Source organism: Halichoerus grypus, chromosome 12 (assembly GCF_964656455.1).
Source record: "Halichoerus grypus chromosome 12, mHalGry1.hap1.1, whole genome shotgun sequence".
In the NCBI taxonomy this organism is placed as follows: Eukaryota; Metazoa; Chordata; class Mammalia; order Carnivora; family Phocidae; genus Halichoerus; species Halichoerus grypus.
Window position 1 is genome coordinate 57,906,398 of NC_135723.1, and position 14,106 is coordinate 57,920,503.

Sequence of the window (14,106 nt, forward strand, 5' to 3'; positions counted from 1 at the left end):
TATGAAATCAAGGGTCGGACTCCCGAACTCACTGTGCCAGCCAGTGTTCTCACTTGGTGGTAGCCCTTTGCATGCTGCCCAGTGCTTCTACTTTTCCCCCAGTCTACACATCCTGTCCCTTCCCACCCACCTTTACTCCTGACTCCACCCCGCACATTCAGCTACAGTCGCCCAGCCCACGAGCACTGAATCGGGACCACCTTGGGCCCAGAACAACCCCCTGCTCCCAGAAAGCTTTGCGTTTCCCCCGAATAAAGAGCTTTTGAGCCGGGGAGCCCCGCCTCCTGCGGGCTCCTCCCACGGCCGCGAGCCCGGGGCGGCCGTGGGCGTGTCCCCGGCGGCGGCGCCCGCGGCTCGGGGCGGGGCCTAGCTGGGGGGCGGGGCCTGGTCAGGCGCTGGGCTGCGGGGTGGCCAGGCGGGCTGACTCTCCTTGCAGGTGGCTCCTCTTCCGCCTCTCCTGAACGCCCCCCAGGCGCCGTGCCGGCTGCCGTGGGAGCGCCTTTGTGTCCGGCCCCGAGAGCCCGCGACGGCCGCTGCGCGCCCGGGTCCATTGTTTCGCTTCTCTGTCTCTTCCGGGCAGGTGCCCGCGGCGCGCGGGGCCCGCACGTGCCAAAGCGGCGGCAGGAGGGCAGGGACCCGCGGGCGCAGGCAGGGGCGTCCCGGGCGCGCGGCGCGAGATGAAGTACCTGAAGCCTTGGTGGTCGGACGGCGGCGGCCTCCTGCACCTCACCATCCTGCTGAGCTTGGCGGGGCTCCGCCTGGACGTGGACCTGGACCTCTACCTGCTGCTCCCGCCGCCCACCCTGCTCTGGGATGAGCCCCTGCTCGCTGGCGGCCCGACGAGCTCCGCCTACGCGCTCAGCCCCTTCCCGGCCTCGGGAGGGTGGGGGCGCGCGGACCAGCTGCACCCCAAAGGCCGCGAGCCGGACCCCGAGGCGGAGCCCGAGGGCCGGCTGCTTCGGGAGGTTCGCGCGCTGGGGGTCCCCTTCATTCCCCGCACCCGAGTGGATGCGTGGCTCGTGCACAGCGTAGCGGCCGGGGAAGCCGACGGGGCCCACGGGCTGCTCGGCGCCGCCGCCGCCGCCGCCGCCGCCTCCGCCGGAGGAGTCGGCGCCAGTGTAGACGACAGCAGCCAGGCTGCGCCGGGGGATGGCGGGGACCCCCGAGCGGCTGCAAGTAGCCCCTTGGCCGCCGGGGAAGAGGAGAAGGCACCGGCAGAACCGACGGCTCAGGTGCTGGACGCCGGCGGCCGCGCGAACCAGGTAACAGGAGCGCGGGGACGCGAGCGCTGTGCTGGAGGAGCTGGCCAGGAGCCCTGCAGGCTTGGGACCGACCCAGGGACGGAGCATACCCGCTCTGCTTCCACCCTCGGCCCCTGGTGGTTGCAGTTTCGGGACCACGCTTGCCTCCCCTTTTTGTGAATCTAAACGGAAGCTGTTAGTGCGGTCGCTATGGCTTTTAGGTGTTTGAGAAAGAAGTAGGTGAGATCATCCGTGGGGTTGTAGAGGATACCTTTACTGTGTTTGATGGCGGTCAAGAGTAGTTCGGGGCTGCTGAGGGGAGAAGGGATGCTGGTAGTTTTCTTGCCTACGGTCTTCGTTCTGTACCTCGTGTACATAGAGATGTCTTTTTCTGGAACCAGAGGATCCAAAAGAGGCCTTGGCCACAGGGAGGACGCGTTTCTCTTAACCCGTGCTCCCCGGTCTAACGTGATGGCCCCTGCCAGATTTTAACCCAGTTGCAGTTCGTTTTTGCTACTTACCCTGGATTAAGGAGCCGTGGCCAGTGTTCAGTTCCAGGCCAGTTGGCAGACGGTCCCGCTGTGACCTAACCAGCCCTGGCGCCTAACGACCCTCCTCCCTCTGGACCATGTGTAACTTTTTTTGTTTGTTTTTTAAGATTTTATTTATTTGAGAGAGAGAGAGAAAGCAGGAGCGGGAAGGAGGGGGAGAGGGAGAGAGACAAGCAGAGGCCCCGCTGAGCAGGGAGCCCCACCCAGCCGGATCCCAGGACCCCAAGACCATGACCTGAGCCGAAGTCAGTCATTTAACCGACTGTGTTAACTCCAGGCGCCCCATGTGTAACTTCTTATGAGCATAAAGAAAGCAGGTACCCTGACAGTCACCTAGTGACTTAACAAGTGCCCTCTGGTTTATGGTTTCAGATCCTTCGGTTTAACATCCTTTTGAAGCAAAGTTCACTAAGATTGACTGATAGAGTATCTGTGTGGTGCTCCCGCTGGCTCTTGGAGTCTAAAGACACTTATTACCAATTTTTACAAAACTGCTTTACCCAGAGTTCCTTCAAAGGGACCTTTTTAATATCTCTGGGCCCAAACCGTAGTATTAGCAGTCGGTATCCATCAACAGGTGTTCCTTGGATGTTTTTGTGGGGTGCAATCTTATGCAAAATGGGAACTGGGGCTAGACAGGTTTGTTTGCTGCTCTTCAGAATTGCCCTGTTTGTGTAGGCAGTTGCCAGACGAGCTTCTCCACCCTCTCCCAGAGGGGTCATTGTGCCGAAGTGCCTGTGATTCACTGTTATGCAGATCGGATCCCTTCCTCTTCCTGAGGCCGGAACTACTGGGGTGGGGGTTACCGAGAGTCTCGGTGGGCTTCTGTCCAAAACAAAAAGTGGAAGGTTCTTCTCCCTCACTCAGCCAGTCCCGACCTTCACCTGAATCCTCTGCTTCCTAAGGAGTGGTGCGTGCTGCGCTACAACCTTTTCAGATCCTGGAACCGGGTGTGTGTGTGTGTGTGTGTGTGTGTGTAACCCAATGCACCGTGCTATGGCAGATGGCACCCTCCCCTCCTCCGCTGGATGCCACCCACCTTGCAAAGCATACCAGGGCCTGGAGGGAGGTGTAGCTGTTCGCTCTGGGAGCACTTCCTTCCCCTTCTCGGCATTACCTATTTGGACTGGCAAACCTGCTTTGGGGGAAGCTCTGGGGGCCAAGGACCGGCCACACCTCCCATGGAGGGTTGAGCCCTGCTTTCCTAGGGGGGAGGATGAAGTTCATACGGGGCCAATCTCGTGGTGTAGCCTCCCCCCCGGCATGTGTGGGCCTGCTGGACCGTGCTAGCTGCTGGGCTGCCCTGGGTAGTTTCGTTCCGGCGATGATCCGCTGTGGAACACCTTACAGTATTCACAGCCAGTTCACCTTTGTTGGTAACACCTTTTAAAAAACAGAAACAAAAAAGCATAAGGAGCTTCTATCTGGTTGTAAGTTTGTATGTATTTGGTAATACCTTTTTTTTTTTTAACATCAACTTGAGAGGTAGGCAGGTGGGGCATCCTTCTATCCAATTTGTACTAAAGGAAAATAGAGGCCCAGCGAGGTTAGGGCACTTGGCTAAAGCCACACAGTGAATTGGTGCCAGAAGTGCAACCAGACAGAACCTGAGCTTCCTGACTCCCGTGCTAGCACGTTGAGCACCCGTGCTGTGCCCAGGTTCTCCGACCCAGCGTGTGGCTGCTGTGGGCTGGTGCCCCCACCCCCACTCCTGACCTCAGCACCACTGCTCTCCAATGCTCGATTGACTTTTAAAAGCAGATTGTACCATCCGTAATACCGAGCTTACAATCTGAAACGTTGACTCGGTGGGGAAAACGGCACTGGGGTTTGCAGTCCGCAGACCTGGGTTTAGGGCCATCGCTTACTAATGTCAGGTAGGAGACTGCTGCTTATTCTACGGTTTGTGCGAATTAAATGGGAAAAGCCTGCGTGAAGTGCCAGCCCAGTGCCTGGAATGTAATTGCTGTTCCTTCGCCTCTGTTCTCAAGCCACCCTTCTTGACCTGCCCCCACTCCCTCCATTCACTTTTGTCTTGTTTATGAGTCTGCCCCGGTTGTTTGCTCGCTAAGGGGGTGTGGTGTGTTGCGGCCAGACCGCCTGGTTTTGAATCCCAGCTCTGCTGCTTACAGCTCTGTGACCTTGGGCTAGTTTCTTCACCTGTCTCTGCTTCAGTTTCCTCACCTGCACAATGGGAATCGTCAAGGTGCCCCCCACATAGGGTTGAGAATTCATTCATTCCACGTCAGAGGCTTAGAAATATGCCGGTCACGTCTCGAAGCACTTAATAAAAGTTAGCTGCTGTTAACTTCGAAAAGAGGGAGTGCTTTGTCCTACAGGAACATCAGAGGTTTGTGGTGTTTGTTTTTAAATAGATAATTCCGGTGGCTTATATTTGAGTTGTAGGAGATTCTGGTTGTAGAGGATAATTTTCCATAATTTTCGTACATTTGCAAAAATGTCTTCGAGTGGGGGATTTTCCAGGTATCAAAAGAGGTACTGCTTTGGTTTCACTTCTTAGTGGGGCCAATCATTATCTGAAAACAGAATCCGGAATTCCCCAGGGCAGACCTGCTTCCCTTGAAAACCACAGCCATTCACTCACAACCGATGGCGCGTGTGTTTTCAGAGTAAGGCACAGGTTAAAGGAGGACTTGAACAGTTTTTGCAGATTTGACTGTGTGAGCATATTTGAAGGCGGGTGACTGCCTATAGCCAACACCAGTATTTTGGAGCACTGTCTCCACTTTGAAGCTGAGAGGCTTGTAGTCATCTTGATAATGGTTTCAAGCCCCAGAACCAGGACCCGGCGATGGGTGAGGGGTCCTGCGGGACCTCGTGGGATGGACCAGGTTTCTTCAGGTCACAGCAAGAATCTGATACAATCAGGACTCGCTTCTAAGAGTAAAGCAAGAGGAAGAAGCTCCTTGATTGTTAAAGTAAAATTTGTTTTTCATTTCAAAAGCAAAGTTAATCCCCGGTGCCTGGGCAATTGGAGGTAGGTGAAATTTCAAACACTTGCTTGTTTTTAACTTACAACTGTGATACAGAGATAGTCTTAGACATTCGTACAACTCAGTAGAACGAAGTTTCAGAGGAGGCTCTTTGCTTACTTAAGGACTTGATAAAAATTCACCTGAGGTCTTATGGGGAAAGATGGCATGCATCACTTACTAGTGTCCTAGGGCAGCAGTAATAAAATGCCACCAACTGGGTGGCTTGAACAGCAGAAATTTGCTGTCTCCCAGTTCTGGAGGTGAAAAGTTGGGAATCAAGGCTTGGTTCCTTCTGAGGCTGAGAGGGAGGCTGTTCCAGGCCTCTCCTAACTTCTGGTAGCTTGCTGGCAATCTTTGGTGACCCTTGGTCCTTCCCTCACTCCCTCCCATTTTAGCTTTAAGGAATCTCCACACCCAACCTGGGGCTTGAACTCACAGCCCCAAGATCAAGAGGCGACCCTTGGTTTCCTCTGAGTCACCCCAGTCTCTGCCTTCATCTTCACAAGACATTCTCCCTGTGTGCTCATTTGTATCCAAATTTCCCCCTTTATAAGGACACCAGTCATACTGGATTAGGGCTCACCCTGCTCATCTTAATTACATCTGCAGTGACCCAGTTTCCAAATAAAATCACATTCTTAGGTACTGAGGGTTATGGCTTCAACATGTGGATTTCGGGGGACACAAGTCCTCATGCCCCTTTTCCTGGCAACTCATGCCCCTCTTTAGCTTGCTTAGCAAGTAGGCTGCAACAATTTCTGGAAGCAGCTGGTCTAAGTGTAGGATCATTTGCTGCAGGATTTGGTGTATGTTTGTGAGCAAACCTGGGTTGGTTGGTTGGTTGGTTGGTTGGTTTTTTGCTGACTTTGTGTGCAGCTAACCCCAAGGAACCTTACTTCCAACTTTTTCCAGTCAGTCCTTCACCTCAGTTTGTGGTTTACAGAAATCTCCCCTCTGCACTGTCCTTTGTATCATTTGGCTGCTCTCCATTTTCCCCTGCTTCTCCGCTCAAAAGTCAGAGTGCAGGGCCCAGGCCCCAACTCCAGGGCAGGCCGGGCTAGTGGTCAAGTGTGCTTGGCGCTGGGGTCAGACCAGCTGGGGTAGCTGCAGATCTCCACTCCACTGCTGACTGGTCGTATGATCTGGGGCACACTTCTTAACCTGTCTGTGCCGTGGTTCCCTTATCTGTAAAATGGGATGGTAAGAGTACCTTAACGGAGTCGTCGTGAGGATGAAAGGCGATCATACAGGTTAGCAGGTTGGTACATAGTAAGCCCTCAGTAATGTCAGCGACTGCTCTTAATTCAGCTGGGGCTGTAATGCCCCTTCCTTGATTTATTCCTGTTCATTCTCTTGCCAGGCACAGGTTTCCAAAGCTCACGTTCGTCTCTTCACTTTCATCTGGGGAGCCCCCACCAGCTCATTACCTACCTACCAATTCGACATTTTGTCATTCGAGGCTCCGCATTTGGCTAGTGTGACCTAACTCCCCAACTGCCCTCGCTGAGCTCATCCCCCACTACCCGTGGCCTACTTTCCACCTCAGACTTTCTCCCTTCCTTTTCCCCACACAGGCCCATGCTTTCCCGCGCCTAACTCTCTGCTACCTGTGCTCAGAATGTCATCCTTTCTTTCCTTCCGCGTCTTTTACTGTTAAATTCTCAGACTCATCTCAACTATCATCACCTCATCTACAAGCATTTCCCGTTCTTTCCTTCGAGTCCTGTCAAGCCCTGTCACACTATGTACTATTTCATCTATGGGCCTTGGCATGCTCTACGTGGAACCGCAGTGTCTTGAGCATGGGAACTGGGTCTTCATTTTAACCTGGAGGGTAGCAGCAGAGACAGGGTTAAGAGCAGACGCCCGCCCAGCTAGCCTCTGCTGAGCACTCCTCATCTGTCCCCCCGTCGGCCTTGCAGAACTTCCAGGATCCCGTGAGCTTGAGTGTGTCTTGGGTCATTCAAGGTAGAGTCCCAACTAGGAAGTAGGTCAGATCTGAAATCCTGATAGGCCGTCTGAGCATTTGATGCCAGTTTGAGTGGATGGGGGCCATGGAAAGCTTTCAGGTTGGCATTGTAATGAATCAGGTGGTGAAACTTAGAATTGCCTAAAGTTATATAGCAAGTTAGTGACCTTACCCAGACTAGAACAAGCCTCCCACCCACTACAAAACTGCAAACTTGTGAAGACACAGTTCTCCCATTTGTGGCAGCCTTTTGATACGAAAAAGTTATTCTCAGAATCTAGTTGTTAAAGATCTGGGTGAATATTCAAACATGCTTCTGGGCAGCCGAAGCTGGCCGCGGCTCAGGCACCCCCCTGGGTCGGTTCTGGTTCAGTTGCCGGTGGTGGTTGGCAGAGTCTGGACGGCAGCAGAGGCCAGGCACGGCCTTTTGAGGTTGGAGAGAACTGGGTTCCCATCGGCATCAGAGAACAGAACCAGTATGATCAGTATGCGTGTGTATACGTACGTGTGCGTGCCTCTGTCTATTTCAGAGATGTATTTCAACTGGCGCATGTGATCATGGAGGCTGGCAGGTCCCAACTGTAGGGGAGCTGGAAACTCTGGACGGGCCCTGATGCCACAGGCTTGAGGCAGAATTTCTTCCTCGGTGAAACCTCTGTTTTGCTCTTAAGGTCCTTCCACTGGTTGGATGGGGCTCACTCAGATTACCAAGACCGTCTCTTCCTGAAAGTCACTTGGTTGGGAACTTGGTTGACTAGCTGTTGACCCCACGTCCCGAATACCATCCTGGCAGCGACACCTGGGTGAGTGTTTAATTGCACAACCAAGAGCAGCAACCTAGCCACTTTGACACACGGAACCAACCCTCACACCGCCCCAGCTCCGCCTCTTCCAGGCAGCCTCTGTGAGCCTTGGTTTCCGAATTGTAGAAGGAGAGTATTAACCTGTTTCTGGGAGAGTTCTTAGGAGGATTACATCACACCGTCTGTCAGAGGGCTGGGACAGGTCCCGGCATGTTACTAGACGTGTAACAGAATTCGCTCTGATTGCCCCGGAGCTGGGGGTCGACTCTCCAGGGACCCACTGTCCTCTGGAGGACAGTTTCAGACTGCTAGGTCATGCTGGGACCTGCTTTGGTGTAGGAGGAGGAACCCTTCTCTCCATGAGGGGGAAATCATGCTGGAAATGGTTGAGTGCATTGGGGATGTCCCATGCTGAGAAGATCAGACTGAGGGAAGAACACGATGGGCAACTCAAATATTTGAAGAGCTGTTATGTAAGGGAGGCCTTGAAATTGTTGAGGAGGCAGACGCTGAACCTCTGAAGGCTCATCTAAAGGAAGAACCTTTTTTTTTTTTTTTTTTTTAAGGTAGGCTCTACACCTAGGCTGGGGCTTGAACTCACAACCCTGAGATTAAGAGTTGCATGCTCTAAGGACTGAGCCAGTGAGGCGCCCCTTTCATAGCCTTTCTTAAGAGCTGAGTTTCTCCGGGCGCCTGGGTGGCTCAGCCGGTTAAGCGTCTGCCTTCGGCTCAGGTCATGATCTCAGGGGGCCGGGGATTGAGCCCCGCATTGGGCTCCCTGCTTAGCGGAAAGTCTGCTTCTCCCTCTGCCTGCCACTCCCACCCCGCCCCCACCGCTTGTGCTCTCTTGCTCGCTCTTTCTCTCTCAAAAAAATTAAATCTTAAAAAAAATAAAAGAGCTGAGTTTCTGCAAGGGTGATCCAGTGAGTGCATCGGTTACTAACTTGCCTGTTAAAATGCAGATTTGGGGGCCCACCCCAGACGGGCTGAACTAGGGCCTCTCAGGTGGGACTGGGAGTCTGCAGTTTACCTGACCTCCCGGTGATCCTTGCACCAGTCCAAGCCTGCCCTCAGCCATAGTGCTCCTCTCCCGGGGCCCCCAGTATCCCACAACCCCTGCATGGAAGGGGGGCCTGCCTGGCTGAAAGCCTGCCCTTCTGTGAATTTAAGGCCCAGAACAGCTAAAGGCCTGGGCAGCAGGGCCAGAGCTAGTGGTCTGGTTTACCAGGTGTTTCCGAGCTGAAGCCACATCTGTCTAGTTCCCTGCTGGAGCATGGGGAACTGGCTTGCCAAGAAACTAATAATGAGTGCAGAACTTCAACAGTCGGGTTAGGCGTGCTGACTCCACACACAGATGAAAGTCCATGTAGAACTTCTGACTCTCCCAAAACTTAACCACTAATAGCCTGCTGGTAACTGGAAGAGTCGATGGCACGTACCCTGTAGGCTACATGCGCTACATTCTGTGTCCTCGCAGTAAAGGAAGCTTGAGGAAATACATTACAGTACAGGACCGTAGGAAATCCACGTGTAAGCGGACTTGGCGCAGTTCAAACCTGTGTTCAAGGGTCAATGGTAGCTTTGCACAGAAAGGCAGTTCAAAGCTCTTGCTTAAGTTCTAAAACAGGCAAAGCCAAGGTAGAAATAATCAGAATAGGAGAGAACTTTCTAGGCAGGTAAAAATGTTCTGTGTCAAGTAGAGATGTGAGCTAAGTGGGCGCCTCCATTGATCAAAATTGTACAGCTAAGGGGGCGCCTGAGTGGCTCAGTCGGTTAAGCGGCTGCCTTCGGCTCAGGTCATGATCCCAGGGTCCTGGGATCGAGCCCCGCATCGGGCTCCCTGCTCAGCGGGAAGCCTGCTTCTCCCTCTCCCACTCCCCCTGCTTGTGTTCCCTCTCTCGCTGTGTCTCTCTCTGTCAGATAAATAAATAAAATCTTTATTAAAAAAGAAAAATTGTACAGCTAAGGTTTGTGCATTCCTGCCTGTGTAAATCCCGCCTAAAAACCGTGATGGAATGGTTCTGCGGGGGCCCCCGGGTGTTGGTTATTGATGATAGAAGCACGGCGGCAAGCTGATAGTGGCCGAAGCTGGGTGATGGATACCCGGAGGGTTTACTAGAGTTTGTTTTCTGCTTATTTTATGTGTTTGAAATGTTCGATAGTAAAGAAAATACAAAAACGTCATGCGTTTGGAGGCCCACTTGGCCTGCCTTGCCTGTCGGGGTAAGCCAGCATAAAATAAATGAATCGTAACTGCATTTCTACTGCCCACCTCCCCGCTCCCCCAGCCCCTCAGCCCGCACGGAGGGGCCACTGGGCGTGAGAAACAGCGCCTTTTAAAGTGAGAGCCTGTGAGTTGGCGCTCATGCCCTGCGGCAGAGGTGTGGAGGCTCCTATTTAGAGACACCCCTTATTTCTAAACCTGACTTCTAGTGGGCAGTCACATCGAGTGACTTGGTGTTAGCCCTGTGGAGCATTCCTGCCAACTGTCCAGCTGCCTCCCTCCCGCCTCCAGGGGCTTCATACAGGAGGTTAGACTACAGCGCATGTTGTGACGGAAAATTCTCCAGCGTCTGTTCCAAGTGGAGAGAATGGGGCCTCGGGAAATGGGACCTCCAGGCGCTGTTGTCTAGCTTGAACAGTCGCAGTTCATGGCCGGGCTTGGTCTGTCCATAACAGCCCCCACCCTACCCCCTTATTTTGAAACAAATCCCAAACATCGTTTCTTGTGATTCCCGTGCCAGTTCTTTGCAGGGACTTAGCAAAGAGAAGAGAAAAGCCCAGCTGTGTCCTGGTCTTACTCTCCCCATTACCTTCGTTGACTCAGAAAAACTTCTGTAAGGATTTCCATATATATCCCTAAAAGAGAAAGACTCTTCTAATAGAGGATAACCATTAACACCCCTAAAAAAGAATCAACTATAATTCTTCAATGTCACCAGATTTCCAGTCGGTATTCAAGTTCCCCCGAACGCTCCGGGAGTAGTCTTCCCACGGTTGGTCTGTTGGACTCACGGCACAGACAAGATCCACACCCGGCCGGCAGCCAGCTGTGTGTGCGGGGAAAGTGATGCTCATGCCGCCAGGGGCGTCATTTCCTCCAGTGGGGTCAGCCCGTCCCAGCGCGGGGCCAGTGGTGGTGCAGGCGGGGTCCTGGCCGGAGGCAGAATCTCCCCCTCGATGGCTCCCGTGAAGGGACTTCATGAATGACTTCTTACAGGAGCAGATGGGGGTGTTAGAGCGCCCAGAGACCCCCCCACCGGGCGGGGTGAGGGAAGGCTTGAACGTGTTACCAGAGCCCAGTGAGGAGGGTGAGGAGGGTGCAGTCATGGCAGATCAAGGGGGAGAGATGCTCCGGTCTCCGGCCTCTGCCTCCCGCTGGTGAGCCCGGCTGGAAGCCAGCCTGCTCGGAGCCCCAGAGCTTGGCAGGGGACAGCTTCTGCGGGCACACCGGCTGCAGAGGTCTGCAGCCAAATCCTGCTTCTGTCGCTTCAAAGCTATGTGACCTAGGCCAAGTTGCTTAACCTCTCTGGGCCTCTGCTTCCTCCTCTGTCACAGAAGGTAACAACAGTACCTATCTTACAGGGATGCTGAGCAGCTTAAATGAGATCATGTATGCGGTGCCTGGCCCACAGCGAGTGCTCAATAAATGGGAGCTATAATTATTATAAACTGCTATTAAAAACCACCCGGGCCAAATAGGACACAGCCTCTCTTTATCTGGCTCCTCGTTTCTCTCTAGACCTGATGACTCCAGCTTGCCTCCAGCCTAGAGACAGGCCTCACAATTCTTTGGCCTTTACCCCTCTCCCTCTGATGTCATGCTTCTCGTAGGCAACACATTGTTCTTTGTCTTTGAAGGTTCATCCAGCCCTAAAGGTCAAAGCAGGTCTCAGTCTTGTTCCTCCCCCAGAAGCATAAACGAAAGGCCCAGTTAAGCCAGCTGGGACTGTTCACAAAGACTTTTTTCAGGGTCAAGCTCTGCATCACACTATTCAGGTCCCAACACATTATAGTAAGTACAGACTTGGAAATCATGTTGCCAGTTATCAGGAGCTTCAGAGAGTCAGCAGAAAGAGAAAAGCCCAGCTTTGCTCCTCTCGTCCCCTTCCCACCACCTCCACTGACTCAGAAAACTTGTGTGCAAGGTTCTGCTCCTTAACATTGGTGGCAGAGGTGAATAACAGCTGGAGGACAGCTTTTCGTAAGTTTCCAGCCCCTCAGAGAAAAGATCCAAATAATTGTAATTTTAGATAGGATAGGATAAGTGTCAGAAGAGAAAATCCAGAAGCCATTGTATTTGAGAGACAGGAGGACCAAGTTTTAGCTGAGGGGCCCAAAATGGCATGGTTCTGGACCCGTGCAGAGGAAGAGATGAGTCGCCTCCCAGCCGAGAGGGCTGTGGTGGGGAGGACATTTCTAGCAGGTGCCAGTTCAGTCCAAGTGACTGGATTTTTAGCTGTGATTCTTCAGGGCGGCAACTCACAAGTTTACGATGGCTTCCTATGGTAAGCATGGAGACTTTTTTTTTGAGTCTCAACCCCACAAAAGTAAAAATCACCTACACACAAATAAAAAGTAACTTAATGACGGGTTTGGCTGACCCATTCTTTAAATTAAGAGCATGGCCCATAAATCTCCAGTATATACAACAGTACTTGTAAGGCACATATACTCCGTATCTCAGCTCCATGTCACCGAGTGGAGAAGAACCGGAGGAGACCCGAGCAAAGATGAGAAGTCCTGGTACCAGGGCTTGGATCGCTTTCTCTTGACATTCTGATGGAGTGGCCAGCAGTTAGTCATTAATTGCAACTCTTCAGAATCACAGAGTAGAAAGGAGTAGTAATTAGGATAACATCTTAAATGTATAAAGTGCTTTTTCTCAACTAATTCCTTAAAATGTGAATTAGAAAATATCCTTTCACTTCAACAGACAAGGAAACGGAGGGTCAGAGTGGCCCGAGGTCGTACAGCTGGTCGGAGTAGGACGGGCCTTTTTACTCAGCCATTTTTGGATCTGAGCCCTCCATAGGGCTTTTTTCTTTTTTTTTAAGATTTTATTTATTTTGAGAGAGAGCGAGCACATGGGGGTTGGGGGTGTGGGGAGGGGAAGAGGCAGAGGGAGAGAAAGAATCTCAAGCTGACTCCATGCTGAGCACGGAGCCGCACCCGATCTTGCAGCCCTGAGATCATGACCTGAGCCGAAATCAAGAGTCAGACTCTTAACGGACTGAGCCACCCAGGTGCCCCTCCATAGGGCTTTCGAGGCTGGGCAAATTAATACCACAAATACGATATGCCTTTTTGTACTTGCTAAACAGAAATGTTATAATATCATCCTCTACCCCTCCCTGCCTTGAGATCCGGTCTCCTTTCTTCCCACCAAGATAAAATTATGAACTGTGATGTCACAAATCGGGTTCCCTGGGAGGGGAACTCTGAGATCACGTTAGGTGTGCGGGATGATTCTAAGGGAGCAACCATGGGCACTACGTCTAGGGAAGGGAGGAAAGAAATCAGGATCCGACCGAAGCAGAAGTCAAGCTTGATGGGGGCTAAGGAAACCAGGAGCTTTGGGGCCAACGTGGTTCATCACAGTTGTCCCGTCTTGGGCCAAGATGGCTGGGCCTTCATACCCTCCCTGCCCAGGGAAGGGTGTGCCCTTAGGGGGAGTGGCTGTCAGCAGCTGAGGCATTCTTAGAGGCACAGCTGGAGGCTCTCTGCCCCCCGGGCCTTCCTTGAGGGCAGTCTGGGTTACACAGGTCCACGTGTGGTACGCTGACCCAGGGAAAAGTCTTCGCATTCGTCTCTTCTCATGATCCGTTTCTGTTAGCTTTGCGGCAGCCGCCACTAAATGATAGTTGAAGGAATGAGTGAAGAGCCAGCCAGGGAAATACTGAACACCTAAGGCTGTGCATTCCACGTCTGTGGAATTCCATCTGCCATCAAGATTCTTTTTTTTTTAAGATTTTATTTATTTGACAGAGAGAGAGAGCACAACCGCTGAGCAGGGAGCCCGACGCGGGGCTCGATCCCGGGCCGCTGGGATCATGACCTGAGCCGAAGGCAGACGTTTAACGACTGAGCCACCCAGGCGCCCTGCCATCAAGATTCTTGATGGTCACCAGTCTCCTCTGTCCCCTGTGGCCTCATAGTCAGGGTGACCATGTGGGACAGACTTAGTTTGTGCCTGTGGTCCAGCTTAATTGTTAATAGCAGCGTCTTACCTTTTCAAAAGTGGCCTGGTTTGGGGGATAAATTCTGTAGCCACTTTCATAGACCTTTGGAGAGTCAGAACCGGCACGGGCCCTCTCAGGAGCCTATGTAGGTACTCACCGCTGAAGGGAAGCGCTCCATGTCTCACCACCTGCCTCTCCTACCTCCCTCTCTCTGTGGCCAGAGAGGAAGAAGAAATAGCTGCCGGCAGCACTGCTCAAATCCCTGTTCCAACCGTGACTCTCCTCCCTTGGCTCCTTCAGCCAGCTCCTCATGCCTCCATCTTGAAGGGTCTTCAGAAACCCTCTTACATGGAGACTTTGTGCT

The 14,106-nt window shown here is 52.8% G+C and overlaps 1 protein-coding gene across 1 annotated transcript in view; it reads left to right on the forward strand.

Moving 5' to 3' along the window:
* Positions 1-397: 397 nt before the first annotated feature.
* NFE2L3 (NFE2 like bZIP transcription factor 3) overlaps positions 398-14,106 on the forward strand; it is a 28,656-nt gene continuing 14,947 nt past the window's right edge. The window contains exon 1 of the mRNA XM_036082215.2: positions 398-1,262. Within this exon, the coding sequence (XP_035938108.2) occupies positions 678-1,262 (585 nt within the window). The 5' untranslated portion in view covers positions 398-677. The remainder of the gene's footprint in view (positions 1,263-14,106) is intronic.